The sequence below is a fragment of the Alligator sinensis genome, unplaced genomic scaffold (assembly GCF_000455745.1).
Source record: "Alligator sinensis unplaced genomic scaffold, ASM45574v1 scaffold199_1, whole genome shotgun sequence".
Lineage (NCBI taxonomy): Eukaryota > Metazoa > Chordata > Crocodylia > Alligatoridae > Alligator > Alligator sinensis.
In genome coordinates, this window is record NW_005842008.1 from 1,588,437 (window position 1) to 1,603,807 (window position 15,371).

General features: G+C 44.7%; 1 protein-coding gene across 5 annotated transcripts in view; it reads left to right on the forward strand.

Moving 5' to 3' along the window:
- Nucleotides 1-8,107: 8,107 nt before the first annotated feature.
- MTF2 (metal response element binding transcription factor 2) overlaps nucleotides 8,108-15,371 on the forward strand; it is a 26,443-nt gene continuing 19,179 nt past the window's right edge. For 2 of the 5 annotated variants that reach the window (XM_025201895.1, XM_025201897.1), the window contains exons 1-3: nucleotides 8,110-8,246; nucleotides 10,289-10,487; nucleotides 11,154-11,235. In XM_025201895.1, the coding sequence (XP_025057680.1) occupies nucleotides 8,212-8,246; nucleotides 10,289-10,487; nucleotides 11,154-11,235 (316 nt within the window). In that variant the 5' untranslated portion in view covers nucleotides 8,110-8,211. Of the gene's footprint in view, nucleotides 8,247-10,288; nucleotides 10,488-11,153; nucleotides 11,236-15,371 lie in introns of all 5 variants that reach the window. The other 3 variants (XM_025201898.1, XM_025201896.1, XM_014519091.2) reach the window with 3 other exon arrangements.

Genomic DNA, 15,371 nt, shown 5'->3' on the forward strand with positions numbered 1-15,371 from the left:
ACCAGTGGGGGAGATGGGAGGGGAAATGGACAGGGAAAAAGAAACCTGCACGCCACTACTACTGTCCTCAGCCAAGCTGGGCTCTCTGCAGTGCCAAGCAAGAGCAGCTTTGGGGTTCCCTAAATGCCTGTCAGCCTGGGACAACAGAAGCATCATGTACATTCCTCCTCCTATCTCCTGCTTCTCACAAGTGAGAGAGATCAGAGGGTTGGGGGAGGTGCAGGGAAGGGAAGGGGGACAGGACAGGAGCAGGATTTGGAGGGAGGAATCTACACTGCCCCTGCTGCCCTTGGCCAAGCTAGGCTGTCTGCACAGTTGTTCCCTGCGGTGAAGGGGAGGAGTTGCTTGGGATCCCCGTGCACCTAGATTAGTTGACAGAATTGGTGCAGAGGCAGATGCTGGGGGCTGCAGGCAGCTGGGACGAGGTATAGGTAGGGGTGGTACCAAGTGGTGGGGTTCAGGCTGCCTGCTCCCCATGCTGCTGGCCTCCCTGCCTCCATTCCAGAGCCTCTGTTTGCCTCGTCATTTGTACCTGCAACAGTGGGTTGGGGGGGAAGAACAAAATTAAAGATGGCCCTCCAACAGTTGGATTCTAGTTATGAAAAATTATAACAAATATATAATTACATGTCTAAAATCTAATTATTGGAGGGTTGTCTTGGATTTGCATAAATATGGCATTTAAGTATGATCACTCTTATCAACACTATCATTTAGTTTTTAAAATCTTTATATTTAAAAAAAAAAAAATTAAAAGGTGAAAGTGCAAAAATGTGGCTTCACCAGGGGCCACATGAAACGCTCATCATTAAGAAAATACCCATATCAACACAGTTTGAACCCCTGCCAATACTCTTCATGAGGTTATACATTTAGAGCTAGCCATCTGTCTTCCCACTTTGCAGAATACCCACTTGTGGACCAGTTTATGATGCACTGGATCATCATTTTGTTGTAAGATGAAGTGTCTACATTTGAAGGACACTTATGTCTGGATAAGGAACCAGTAGAGTTGGAGGGTATCAGAGTTGTGCTGCCTTCTGCAGTTTTTCCGGGTTGCCATCTTGGCCTGGTCCTGCAGGAAATTGGCCAGGTAGATAATGCTCCCCTTGGCTGCTTGGTATAGGACAGAGAAAATGTATGCAGTCCCAGAGAAGTTTTAAGTCGGGTGAAAGCTCGCGGAGCCCCCCGCCGACCCCCAGCACAGCTGGGGTAAACGGGGCCCGTGGAGAGAGGGGGCTAACCCCTTAGTGTGTGTGTGTGTGTGTGTGTGTGTGTGTGTGTGTGTGTGTGTGTGTGTGTGTGGGGGGGGGCCAGCAATACAAAGACTCTCTCTGTGTGTGGCCACATGTTGCTGATAAGTGATGTGACAGCTGATAAATAATGTGTCACAGTAACACATAATCATTTAGACCACTTAAATGGTTATAAAATTACTCACAATAATGGTGTTCCCTGCAGTTTGTGATTATAATAAGTATTATTCTTCTAAGATGGACATCTAGTTTATTTGCAACTAGCAACAACTGTTGTGTAAGTAGATTCTGCTCATATTTGTTTAATGTAGGGAAGACCCAAGGTATTTCTACCCTGAGGCTTTAATGCCTTAAAGCGTCCTGGCTCGTTTGCTCAGATATCTTGGTCACTCTTGATTTTACTTTAATACTTGGTTTGATCTTTGTTTGTCAATAGGTAGTATAAGATAATGTGTCCATTTCTGTTACCGAGTCTATTAAACAGTGCTCCCAACTCTTGTGACTTTACTGGGAGACTTGTGATTTTTTTTTCATGCTTTCCCTAAGTCCCTAGCTGCTGAAATAATGAGATTTCAGAACTAAAGCTGATGTTCTCATGCAACACATGATGTTCCTTGTTTTGGATAAAAGCTTGCAAAAGACAATGTGAGTGATCCTAAATACTCAAAAGCCAACAGAAAACTAAAATGAGTCCAAGATTAAGGTGGGGAAAGCCTCTTAAGATTTTTAAACTAATCTTATTTTGGGAATCTGAGCTATACTTTGTTTAAAGTTTAGGGTTGACAGCGCAGATTATGGTTTGAAAAATTCCACAATGTGAGGTTTATTTCCCTGACTCTCTTCCTTCGTGAATGCAATCATAAGATACTAATCTCCTTTTTATATTCACATTCACCATGGCCTCCAATGTGTCCTTAGCTAAAATAAATGCACTTTGGCCTTTATTACTAGTACCTCATCAGGTCATTATTTCTTCACAGATAGTTTATTTTCAGGACATGTATTAGTCTAGCTGAAACGTAATAAAATATATTTTAAAATATATAATCTGTTACAAGAAGTAATTGTTGTTAGACATACCTTGGTATCCTGAATTTCTCTTTGTTTCTTTACATTCAGTGATAATACAGTTCTTGTCATTAAAGTGAAGGTTTAGTCAGTGTTACCACATGGTAGTGCCTGAATGTGCTATTAAAATTATTTCTCTATGTTTAGAACAAAAATAAAATGTGATTCACTTTGGTTACCCTTAGGTAACAGTGAGTAAATGATGGTTTATTATGGTTTAGGGCAGGAATTGCTAGGTAAAATTCTCTGGGCTATGTTATGTGGAGCACAAGAAAATAAGAGAATAAAGAGATAAGACTGAATTGTTGTAAAAGTCCTTTCTGATCTTGAAGTCTATGAATACGTGGCATTCAAATTGCAAACGCTGCATACAAATAGAAAGCTGAAAGGAAAGAATATATGTTCATTCAGGAACAAGGCAAACGGTCTGACTTAAACTGAACCTCCATCCTAAATCAGCTAAGTAATGTATAATGGGCGTATCTACATGTTACCCTATGGCGACACAGCGATGCACTACATCGGGGTATGGTGCACTGTAGTGACATAGCGATCATGCGTGTCTACATGTCATTGCCAGCCACGTTGCCATAGTGGTCCACTCCCCAGGTATAGTGTGCTGCTAAGGCGATGTAGCAGTGAAATCTAACCGTGCACTGCAGGTACACAACCCAACAAGCACTTGTACTGCACTGCAAGAGGAAGTACTAAAGCATGGTGTCATAGCAGTGTCACTGTATAGCAACGTGTAGATGCGACCAAGGTTGACTTTTGCAACGGGTCCCATTATAGTCTTTCTTGCCTTCCCACCATATATTGCTCCTGTAACTTTGGACCTTATTTGTGCTCTCTCTTGTGTGTCGTTATCAGCAACTGAGAAGACCTCATTGGCTGTATGAAAGAGAGAGTGTACAGCTGGCTTTGAGCTATCTTTGCATGTCCTTGATTGTACTTCGTACTGTTCTGCAGTAGTCAGCTGAGGGGCAGGTGACCAAGGTGGCATCCTTGGAGGCTGGGTTAGGGTGCACAAAGATAGCCATTGTTTCAGCTGGAATCTGGCCCTGCAGCTGCTGCCAGCAGCATGGCACCTAGCACAGCTCTGTGTGCTGCCACTGTCCAGGGCGCAGAGCTGCCATGTCATGCTCTGCTTCTCTGGTCCCTGAAAAGTTTTACAGCAAGCTAAAATCCTATCCAATGTCATTGGCTCTACAGGGGCTTTTTAAAGCAGCCAGGGATTCCCAGGGCAGAGGATCAGTCCTACCTCCCACCTATTTTTACTATCCACTTCCACTGCTCTAGTCATAGGAGGGTGGACCAGCTGTATCCATCAATCAGTGGAAGATCCTGATTCATTCACATGAATCAGAGTCAAAACAGTTTGGGGTTAATAAAATAAAATTTAAGGCAGACTAAAGCTGCCTTAATACCTATGCATCTCACAAACGAGTGCCTAAAAGTGTGTTGCAACGTTGAACTGACCTTACATGCAGGGAATGAAAAAGCTGTTGATTCAGGAAACATAAGCACTGAAGAAGTCCTTCTTGCACTGCAAATAACTTCAGATACCCCGTCCTTCTTCCCTCTTTATGATATAAATATTTTTCAACAATAGAAATAAAGGAACATTTCAGTTGTGTGGATTGTATGTAATTGCAGGCCTAACATGAGTAGCCTTCCTTCAGGTGACTACTGTTTAATATGTATTTAATGCAGGAAAGGATCAGTTCTTTCTATTTTCAGAGCACTAACTAAATCCAATGGCCTCTATCTATCTCCCTGGGGCATCTTTAATTGCTCTCCTCTTTATAGCTTCTTATTTGTACTAATAACAAGACTTAGTTTTGTCTCTTAAAACTCAAGTGCCATTAATGATCAAAGGTTTATTGCTAATTCCAAATGGGAATTTAGCAGATATTTTCAGCTGTATTTTGTGTGATTCATTTCTCTGCCTTTCATACTGAAAACAAGATCTTTACAGGAATCAGTCTCAAGCTGCATATTCCTAGTAAATGCTGACTTCTGTTTTTTATTCTTATCTTATCTTCCACCAAGAGGCACTATTATTGTTACTAATACCTAGCCCTTAACAGAAAGCAATGAAGTCCTGCAGACTTACATCCTCAGAGGGTTTGTTCCATAAACTCCAGTGTGTTAATGTTTCCAAAGCATGTTGAAAATATAGTCCTGCTGTTTTTACAGAATGATGGATAAAGCCAATTTGAAATTGGGGGATGGGAAATACAAGACTTCTTCCATATGCCATTTACAACTTTGTTTTTGGGGGGTTTTTTACCCAGTAAATGAGAAGAGTGGTGATTCCTCAAAATTCTTGAGTAATGTCAGAAGTATTACTAACAACCATATATTAAAGTGTTGTTGTGGTTCCCCCGCCATTCCTGCGTATGGAGAGTTGGGGCTATCTTTAAAACGAAATTTGACAACTTAAAGGCTTGTCTATACTGCAACCTAAAGCGACCAAAACGCTGGCTTGCATCCATAGATGCTTCTCAAGCAAATCCCGGGACGTCATTCTCCCCCTGTACTCGGCCTTAGTTAGACCGCAGCTGGAGTACTGCGTCCAGTTTTGGGCTCCACAATTCAAAAAGGATGTGGAGAAGCTTGAGAGAGTCCAGAGAAGAGCCATGCGCATGATCAGAGGTCAGGGAAGCAGACCCTACGATGACAGGCTGAGAGCCCTGGGGCTCTTTAGCCTGAAAAAGCGCAGGCTCAGGGGTGATCTGATGGCCACCTACAAGTTTATCAGGGGTGACCACCAGCATCTGGGGGAACGTTTGTTCACCAGAGCGCCCCAAGGGATGACGAGGTCCAATGGTCACAAACTACTTCAAGATCGTTTCAGGCTGGACATAAGGAAGAACTTCTTTACTGTCCGAACCCCCAAGGTCTGGAACCACCTTCCACTGGAGGTGGTTCGAGCGCCTTCATTGAACACCTTCAAAATGAAACTGGATGCTTATCTTGCTGGGATCCTATGACCCCAGCTGACTTCCTGCCCTTTGGGTGGGGGGCTGGACTCGATGATCTTCTGAGGTCCCTTCCAGCCCTGATGTCTATGAAGTCCAGCTCTAAGATAGGTGAACATACATTTATTCAGATAACTTGTAGTTTGTTAGAATACGGTGAATGATGCATTTCTCATTTTTCTTTGTGGTTTGTTAGGCTGAATTTGGACAGCAGCTTGAAATGCACAAATATTGCAGTTTTAAGATTGTTAAGGTTTTCTCTAATCAGTTAAAAACATTGTCCCATATACAAGTTTATCAAAATAGTTCTGATTTTAAAACTTGATTTATTAAACAACTGAAATATGACTGTAGTGAGTGAATTGTTTTTGGTTACTCTTGTCTCAGGGGCTTAAAATTACTGAAGTCGTATCCTTTTGCTTTATTTTTTGTATCCTTCTTGCTTTATGTCCTCTTGCTTTGTTCTTATTCACGGGGCAAAACCATCTTTCCAGCTCTGTCAGCACCCCCCACCCCTCGCAATGAATTTCTCAACCTCAGATCTGCTGCTGGTTGAGGGCTGTCTCTCACTGGTGAGGGTTTAGCATGTGGCCCATGGGCTCCTGCCCTGCCACCTTTTCCCATTGCTTCTGCTGTGGCTTTGGCTGGGGTCTCTGTGTTCCCCATCCCTCCCTCCCTCCTGTTTCCACTTCTTTACCCCATTCCTGGAAGTGGGATGGAGCAGTGGGAGGGGCTCCAGGGTGCTTGTGCTGTGTATGTGGCAAGGAAAGGAGCCAGGCTACATGTGTGGGGTGCCTGATGGGGGTGGGGAGTAGCACATGCAGTGGGATGGGGAGCCAGGCTGCCCATGTGTTGGGAGGAGGGACTGGGTTGGGGCATGTCACAATGAACAGCCTGTGTGGCTCCTGTGTCTGTGGCATGCCTGGTGTGCAGCCCTTGGTGGCCCAGAAACTGGACAGCTCTGGACTAGTTATTTGAAGTGTCCCATTTTGAATAAACTGAAATACAGAAAATGTCTCTTTTGAAGTTGCAGAGAGAACAACTGCTGTAAAAAAAATTGGTTTAACTCTTAAGAAACTGGTTCCAGGTGGTTGGCCTCTACCAGCTGTGGTGCTTGGCTGCCTTTTGGTAGCATAAATAGTCATTTCAAATTTTTTTATTTTAAATATTTAGAAATACTTCGTTTTAATTAAGTTTAAAGCATTTTGCACATCCCCAAACATTAGAGCAAATGCTAGAAGAATGGTTGAAAAGAAATAGTTCTTGTAGTTAGCTTTTGTTGAATTTTTTTCTTTATGCTGTTTGTCAGATATTGATTTGTCATAAGATTAAAAAATTTTGCTTTCTGACTTACTGTTTGCAGTTTTGATACACTCTATAGAGTGGATTTTCCCTCTTAGTTGAATTGTCCTGTTTCATTTGGGATACTGAAAGTATTAATATCCTTTAGGGGAGAAGACTTAGCTTGGTGTTTGACTTAGCTTTTTTGGGGTTTTTAGTACAACTTTGACACAGCTTGATTTAATTACTCATTCATTTTAATTCTGTGGGTCATTGGTATTCTTACTGCTTTTTAAATGTTTATACATTTCAGTTCATTCAGATGACACTACACCACTAACATAACTGACTTGCTGTGAGCTGCAACTTTTTGATCTTTCAAGAAATTGCATTATTCCATTTTATTCTTTGTTCTGTGGTGGTAACTTAGTAGCAGTCACCCACATAGATTCATTTCTAAAGAAAACTTCTATGTAGAATGTAGAAGAGGTTGTTTTTACCTATGTTAATCTCAGATCCTGTATTTCAATTTTGAAGGTTCCTTTTTGTGGAGAGTTGACCCTACTTTATGACTTCCCACTCCTTTTCATTCTTTTTGTCCTAGGCATACAATGTAATCATCACCTCCTGTGAAACTGAAATATGTATTAATTGTTGGTTAATCTTATTTTTGTTTGTGTTTTATGAAATACAGAAAATGTCTCTTTTTTGCACTTGCAGAGAGAACAACTTCTGTCAAAATTTAGTTTAACTCTTAAGAAACTGATTCCAGGCACTTAGCCAGTGGCCTCTACCTGCTGTGGTGCTTGGCTGTCTTTTGGGTAGCATAAATAGTTATAATTTGCTCTGTTTCAGTTCTGCTCTAGTTTCTCCTGTGTGCTCTTTAAATTAATTTCCTGTCTGCATTTTAAGATTTAAAAATGAGAAAAATTTGGGCCTTGTACCTTTTTGCTGCATTATTGGTGGTTATGGTAGCAGTGGGGGTGTAGCCCTCTAGAAAGCCCCTAGGCAAGAACTATATTATGTTGTAGCACTCTAGAAAGCCCCTAGGCAAGAACTATATTATGTGTTATACTACTCAACACAAAATACTCTATCGCAAAAGAGTATAACAGGGGGCTGAAAGGCTTACTTTCCCCAAATTATTTTTGTGTGTATATTATACTTTCATGTTGTTTCTAACCTGGAAGATGCCATAGGTATATTCTCCATGGACTAATGCAGTACTGGGTAGAAATACCCAAGCTATATCAGAAGAACCTCAGTTGGGTACTGTAAGTTTTGTATAGCTTGATTAGCCCAGGTAGATTGCACTCACACAGTTATGCTGCTTCTAGTACCCAAGTTGGCTTATACCAATGATTTTCAACATTGTTAGATTCAAGGCACCCTCCATAATTTTGGCAGGGAGATCCTAAATTGGCTGTTATTTGTTTAGCTTCTCACACCTTGTCCATTCCCTCCCATTTTCTTTGGTACCCTTTGGAGGATCTCATGGCACCCTGGTTGAGAATCACTGGCTTGTACAGACCTCATGCCAGTTCTCTTTGTATGCTACTGCATTGTGCTTTGCAGACCTACTGTAAACTGGATAGAAAACTATAGATTTGGTGACAAGAATTATGAATGAAAAGGAGGAAATGAGAAGAGAAAGAAGGTAATTATTTGGGGCTTTGGGTCTTCTTTTGTTTTTGTCTAAAAGTTCCAGACAAAGCCTTGCAAAACAAGCATTCCTAAAACCAGATACTTAGTAAAACTGAAGAAGGCCAAACCTGACATTCTTGTTTATTTTTAATGTTTGGTTGTTTACTAGCCAGTTGCCTATCAAGAGTGATAGGGGGTGGGGTGCAGGGAGCAGGCAGGGTTGGAGCCCCAGGGCTGCTCCCCCTGTCTGGGCTGGCTCCCCCTTCCCTCCTGTTGCTTGGGGTTCAGGCCGCCCCCCCCCCCCCCCGGTTGCCTCAGCAGCGCGGGAAAAGAGGGAGTGGGCCTGGGCCTGATGCAGGGAAGGACTGGGCTGATTGGTGGGGAAGGGGAGCAGTGCAGGCCTGGGCCGACCTGGGGGGGGGGAATGGGAGGAGCAGGCTTGCAGCCAACGCGGTGGGGAGGAGTGGGCCTGGGCCCAGCAGGTGGAGGAGGCTTGCTTGTTTCCCCCCTCCTCCCACAGCTGCTGTGATGGGCCCCACCAACACCACGGTGTACCTGCTCTCCTCCCCGCCCCCCTCCCCGCCCCCCAATCAGGCACAGTCGGGGACAGGAGGAATGGACTTGGGGCCGATGTGGGGAAGAGTGGGCCTGAGCGGGGGAGGAGGCCTGCTCCTTCCCTCCCCCAGCCGCTGCTGTGTCAAGTCAGGCCCTCGGTCCTCCCACCTGCCCCGCCATGGCGGGCCAGCTTTTCCCCCTCACTGCTTTACCTGAAAGGGGGGGGTGTGCAAGGCTAGCCCTGCTGGCCTTGCCCCCGCTTCTATCCACTCTGCTGCTCTGTCCCCTGTTTCCCCACTGTCATGGCAGTGGGCTGCCTTCTGTCAGAATGCTTCTTCGTGTTCTGATTGGCTGTTTGTCAGCCAATCAGGGCGCAAATAAAGCGTTACAGACAGACTTAGGCTTTTACAATACTAGAATTGGAAGGCTGGCGTGAACTTTGCATTCCAAGTAAGCAAAAAGAACACAAGTACAATTAAAAAAAAAAAAAATCTTTTTCCAACCTTTTGCAGACTTTTAATTCTTTAAGTTTAGTGTGGCTGCTGTATCTTTTATCGGGTTAGGAAAAAATCTTAATGTTTGGCAGCCTGTAGCCACCAAAACCCCTGTTCTCATGAGTGGAATATAAATAGTTCCTCCTGGACCAGCTGCTGTCCTGTTTAAATTGTGGATATCTGCATTATCCAACCTTACATGAAAAATGAAACTTGCTTCTTATGACTTCCTTCACAAATGACTCTGAATGACAGTTGTATCCCATAGTGCTTCTTGGGGACAGCATAACCAACCACGTTTATTTTCCCTTGTGTGTAGTTTGTGGCTCAACTTGTTTGAGCCAAGTCAGAAAAGAAATTTAGTAGAGAGGTGCTGCATGACCAGGACATCATTCTTTCTGCTTTTCAGTATACATGGAAGCTGAGATGGAAGGAAAGGGGTTTTTTTTTATTATAGTGAAGCTAGATATATGTTGGTTATTCATAGCATCCTGGTGTGAAGGGTAGCGAGAATTTGCTTAAAGATAGATCAGATCATCAGCTTGTCCCACAAGAAGACATTGTATGTGGGATTTGGGGTTTTTTCTTTGCTTTAAGACCCAAGTTGTAATTGTTTAGGATTCCCAAAATATCAGTGTGATCATTTCATATATAGACCTAGATTGTCTATAGATAAACTACCTTTTATATTTGCTTTTCTAGCTTTATGTTCAACCAGATTTTGTGCATCTCTTCTTTTTAAATAATGGATTCCTTCGGGTGTGGATTTTTTTGCTTTTTTTGGGGTTTTTTTGGTTTTTTTTGTGTGTATGGGGGGGAGGGGAGAACTTCCTTGGCAAAGAATACAAGCAGATCTGAAGTATAAGAAACCAGACAGATTGGTATCACAACTTGGACACCTGGAGCTAAGCAGGGTGAGGGTTTAGTCTTGGATGCTCTTAATGTAGACAAACCTACCACTAACTTCTCACAACTTGATTTTCTTTCTCTTGGCTTCTTGTTTTAGAGACTCTACAGGGGTGGGTAATTCATTGGTCCACAAGCGGTCTCCTTTACGCCGAAACCAAAAGACCCCAACATCCTTGACCAAGCTGTCCATACATGATGGACAGAAAGCCAAAAAGCCCGTGTGTAAATTTGAAGAAGGTCAGGATGTCCTAGCTAGATGGTCAGATGGCTTGTTTTATCTTGGAACCATCAAAAAGGTAATTAATTTTAATATGCTTATAGTATGTCTTGTTGATGCTGTGGGACAGCGGTTCCCAAACCGTGGGTCACAACCCCAAATGGGATCACAACATCAGCAGATGGGGTCATGGTGCAGTGCTCTCCTGCACCAGGTCCTGCCCACTGGGCTGTAGTGGCCCTGGGGGAATGGCAGCAGGGGAGACCCAAGCCCTCAGTGGGCAGCCCCATCTCTTGTCCCTGCACCCCCCTTCCCCCCCTGGGCTCTGGTCTGCCCATGGGGGAGGGGTCAGGGGGACACTCCGGCTTCAAAAGCTGCTGCTTCTGCGGACAGTAGCCAGGGCTTAGGTGCTGCTGGGGTTGGGGAGCAGGGGGCTATGGGCTGTGGGGCACTTGGGAAGAGTGGGGGGCTGCAGACTTGGAGTGAGGGGCACTAGCAGGACCAGGAGGCTGGGTCAGGAGTGAGGGGCACCTGGGCAGGGTTGGGGGCTGTGACTTGGGAGTGAGCGGCCATGCTGTGGATATAGGGTCATGTTGAAGAAAAGTTGTGGAAGCGCTGCTGTAAGACATGTATAAATTGCTTCAACTTGGCCACAGTATTAAGTGTATATTTAGTTAAATATACCTGACTTATTTTTCTTTTACTGCTCATTGTCTCCAGTGTATATTTTTCTTTTTCTTTTCAGATAAACAAACTGAAACAGAGCTGCTTCATTATATTTGAAGACAGCTCCAAATCCTGGGTTCTGTGGAAGGACATACAAACAGGCAAGAACTTCAGTAAAACTACCATTGTTCAGCCTTTTATTTAATGCATTTTAAAGGCTAAAATGAGTTGTCAGCTGACTCCTTCTTTTGAAATGACCTAAAAGTTCACTCAGAGTGCAGCTGTATGGTTTATCATGAACCTGTACCAGTAAACCAGACTTATTAAACTCCTGTTCCCAGAGACAATCTGAGCAGGGTGCGGGGCCATAAATTGGCATGTGCGGGGCCCTGCCCCCGGATGCGAGAGAGCCCATGGCAGATTCGGCGGGCGGCCGGGTGGGGGTTGGCAAGTGGCTGGACGTGAAGCTGGCGGCAGTGTAGAGTCACCGCTCTGCCGGGCTCTGCGGGGCCCCCCAAAGTGTGGGGCCTGGGGCAGTTGCCCTGATTTCCACACCACCCCCGGCCAGGCCCTGCTTGTTTCTCCAAATTTGAAAACAGGACCCCATAACAACTTATGAGCAGTAGCCACTAATCATTTACAGTAAGGGGTATGGGCATTTGACACTTATCACAGAGTAAATTACTATGCAGTAAAGTGAAGAGGATGCACAATATACAGCTTTATACCAGTGTCAGTCATTCCACTCCCAGATAAAGCTGCCTCTCAAAGTGAGGGGTACATGTATACTGTTTTAAGTTGTAGCGGCTTATTGACTTGTATCCATTTCCCTAGCAGATTTTATCTCTGTGCCAATTCTTGCTATCAGGTAGGCAGCTGCCTGCTATAGATGCTGTTACAGCTAGCTGGAGAGAGCTGTGTGTGTGTCTGGGATAACTTACCATGGCAGCTGGGAGCGGGCAGTTTGTGTAAGTCATTTGGGGCTTGGCTGATCAAGAAGATGATGGAACTTTGCCCAAAAATCTCCACTTGGTAGCTAATGAAGACTGGAGTGTTGATTATTTTATATACCTGTGATGTGATGATCCATTTAGTGAGTAAACAGCATTTCACATTTGTTTTAATCTTCAGTGTTTCTTAAGGAATAGACTGGGTTGGAGTCCTCTGATGTTGAGGTAGTGCAGGCCTGGGTGATCATTACAAGTTCTTCATCAAAAAGGAGGGGACACAGTTTTCTAACCATAAGTAAAAGATGGAAAACTGACCAGATTTGCTAGAGCTAGCTAATACTTTAGACTGAATGTGTTCTCTGATACTATATCAAATAAATGCATTTCTTCCATCTAGTTTCCAAGAAGGTTTTAGAAAGTCACTTGTAGCTTTGGCTCTGCATAGTGTTTGTGCCTTATCTTCTTGCAATTTATGTATAGCAAAGAGGTAAATATGTTGTATTTACCTGAATCCAAGATGACTTCAAAATTTTAAGACAACCCTTTAGTAATTTGATTTTATACATAGATTCATAGATTGTATGGGGCTGGAAGGGACTTTACAGATCATCGGGTCCCACCCTCCAGCTCCAAGTAGGAAGACAACTGGTGTTTGGTGACCCCTGCAAGGTGACTGTCTAGTCTCCTCTTGAAAACCTCCAGGGTATGCGATTTGCATTGCCTCTGGAGGGAGTTTATTCCACAGTCTGGACCCCCTGACTGTGAAGGAGTTTTTCCTGGTATTAAGCCTGAAGCGGCCTTCCAGGAGTTTGTATCCATTGGTCCTGGTCTTCCCTGGGAATGCCCTAGTGAACAGTTGTTCACCGAGCTCCTGATGTGCTCCTCTGATATAGCAGTAAGCTGTTATCAAGTCCCCTCTCGACCCTCTTTTCCTTAGCCTAAAGAGGCCCAGGTCCCTCAGCCTTTCCTCAGATGACTTGCCTTGCAAGTCCCTGATCACACGGGTGGCTCTTTTCTGGACCCTCTCAAGTTTTTCCATGTCTTTATTGAAGTGCGGCGCCCAGAACTGGATGCAGTGCTCCAGCTGCAGTCTCACCAGTGCTGAGTACAGCTTGAGTATCACTTCCGTAGTTTTACACAAGATGCATCGGTTGATGCATGCCAGCATGTTGTTTGCCCTGCTGACGACTGCCTCGCATTGACGGCTCATATTCATACGATGGTCAGTCATTACCCCTACGTCCCTTTCGGCCATGGTGCAAGTCAAGCTGTCATCACCAAGCCTGTGTGTATGTTGAGGGTCGTTTGCCCCCAGATAGAGCACCTTTAACACTTGCAAGTGTTAAACTTCATCTGGTTCTGGTCTGCCCAACTCTTGAGCCTGTCCAGGTCTGCCTGTATCTGCAGTCTATCTTCTGATGTGACCACGCTGCCCCATAACTTGGTCTCATCGTTGAACTTGGCTAGTGAGCTTGTCACTCCTCCATCTAAATCACTGATAAAGATGTTGATTGATAAAGCACCAGCCCAAGTGCAGACTACTGAGGGACACCACTGGGCACTTTGCACCAGGACCTCACAGATTCTTTCATGAGAACTCTCTGGGTCCTACCCTGTACTTAATTTCCCACTCACTGAACCGTTGAGCAGCTGAGCCCACAATCTTCCAGTTTTCCCACAAAAATATTGTGGGATACTAGATCAAAAGCCTTTTGGAAGTCTAGATATATAATGTCTCCCATGTCCAGGTGACGAGAGATCTGGTCATAGAAGGAGATGAGATTGGTAAGATAAGGCCTATCTGTGACAAATCCACGCTGGCTGTCGTTTAGAATCTTAGCTTCTGCGAGCGTATTGCTCATAGATTCTTTAATGAGTCTTTCCAGGGTTTTCCCTGGGATGGGGGTTAGGCTGATTGGCCTATAGTTACCTGGGTCCTCCCTCTTCCCCTTCTTGAAGATGGGCACAATGTTGGCCCTCTTCCAATCCTCAGGGATTTCCCCTGTGCACCATGAGTTCTGAAAGAGTTTGCCAGGGGTTCCGCGATGACCTCAGCCAGCTCCATCAGCACTCTCAAATGGGTCCTACTGACTGATAAATGTCTAGCTTTTCTAATTGGTATATTACACCCACTCAACATCCACAGTGGGGAGGCTGTCAGTCCTGGCATGTCCCCTATGAGCCTTATTTCGCTTGACTTTCCCCTTGGTTCGGTGAAATACCGAAGCAAAGTGAGCATTCAGGAGTTCAGTTTTCTTGAACGTTGGTTACCAGCTGTCCCGTGATATTAAGCATGGGTCCCACACTTCCATTTGGTTTCGTTCTACTGCCTACATACCTAAAGAAGGACTTCTTATTGTCCTGGACTCCCATGGCTAACCTAAACTCTGTCGCTGCCTTGGCTTTCCTGATCATTTTCCTATAGGTGCTGGCCACTATTGTATAGTCCTCCTTGAGGACCATCCTTAGCTTCCACTGTGTGTACACTTTTTTTAAAAAAAAAAAAAAAAAAAAAAAAAGTGTCCCTATTAAGCCAGGGGGGCTTGCCAGCCCTTCTGCTACCTTTCTTCTTTGTAGGAACGATTTTCTTCTGTGCTTCGAGGATTGTATCCTGAGCAATGACCACTCATGCACCCCATTTGCCTTGCCTTCCTGATCCCACGTCGCCTCCCATACTAATGCTCTGAGCCTGTCAAAAAGTCAGCATTTTTGAAGTCCACGACTTTAATTCTGCTGGTTGATTTGTCGGCCTTGTGGCGGATGGTGAACCTGATAAACTTCATGGTCACTGTTGCCCAGGTTACTATATATGGAAAGTTATAACTTTGTTATAATTTTCCATGTATAGTATCAAATTATTGGAGGGTCATCTTTTAAATTCTTCCTTCCCCAGCACTGTGCTGGGGAAAGCAGCTGCAGGAGGCAAGGCCCCCCACCCCATGCCTGTATCTACCTCCGTTCTCCCCTTCCACTTGCCACCTGTCAGGTGCCACCCTCCTCCTGCCCAGGTGTTCTGTTGCAGCTCTGTTCTGGTGCAGTCAGCAAGGAGATCTCAAGCCTAACCAGGCAGAAATAGCAGCTCCAGGCCTGGCCTGAGTTGGATCTGAAGGAATGGGCTGAGAATGGGGTGGGGAAGCAAGTATCTGTGGAAAGGGACAGATGGTATTATCATCCCCCGTGCTCCCCCAGCAAACGTCAGACTGCATAGTCTCCCCTGTGCTCTTCTTGCCTTGCCCCCTGTCACAGGCGGGGTCCTACAGGAGGGCCGTGATCTCCTCAAGGCCCCGTTCCTGTGCCAAGTTGGCCCAAGGGCACCCTCAAATTCCTCGCCCGCCACGTCTTTGATG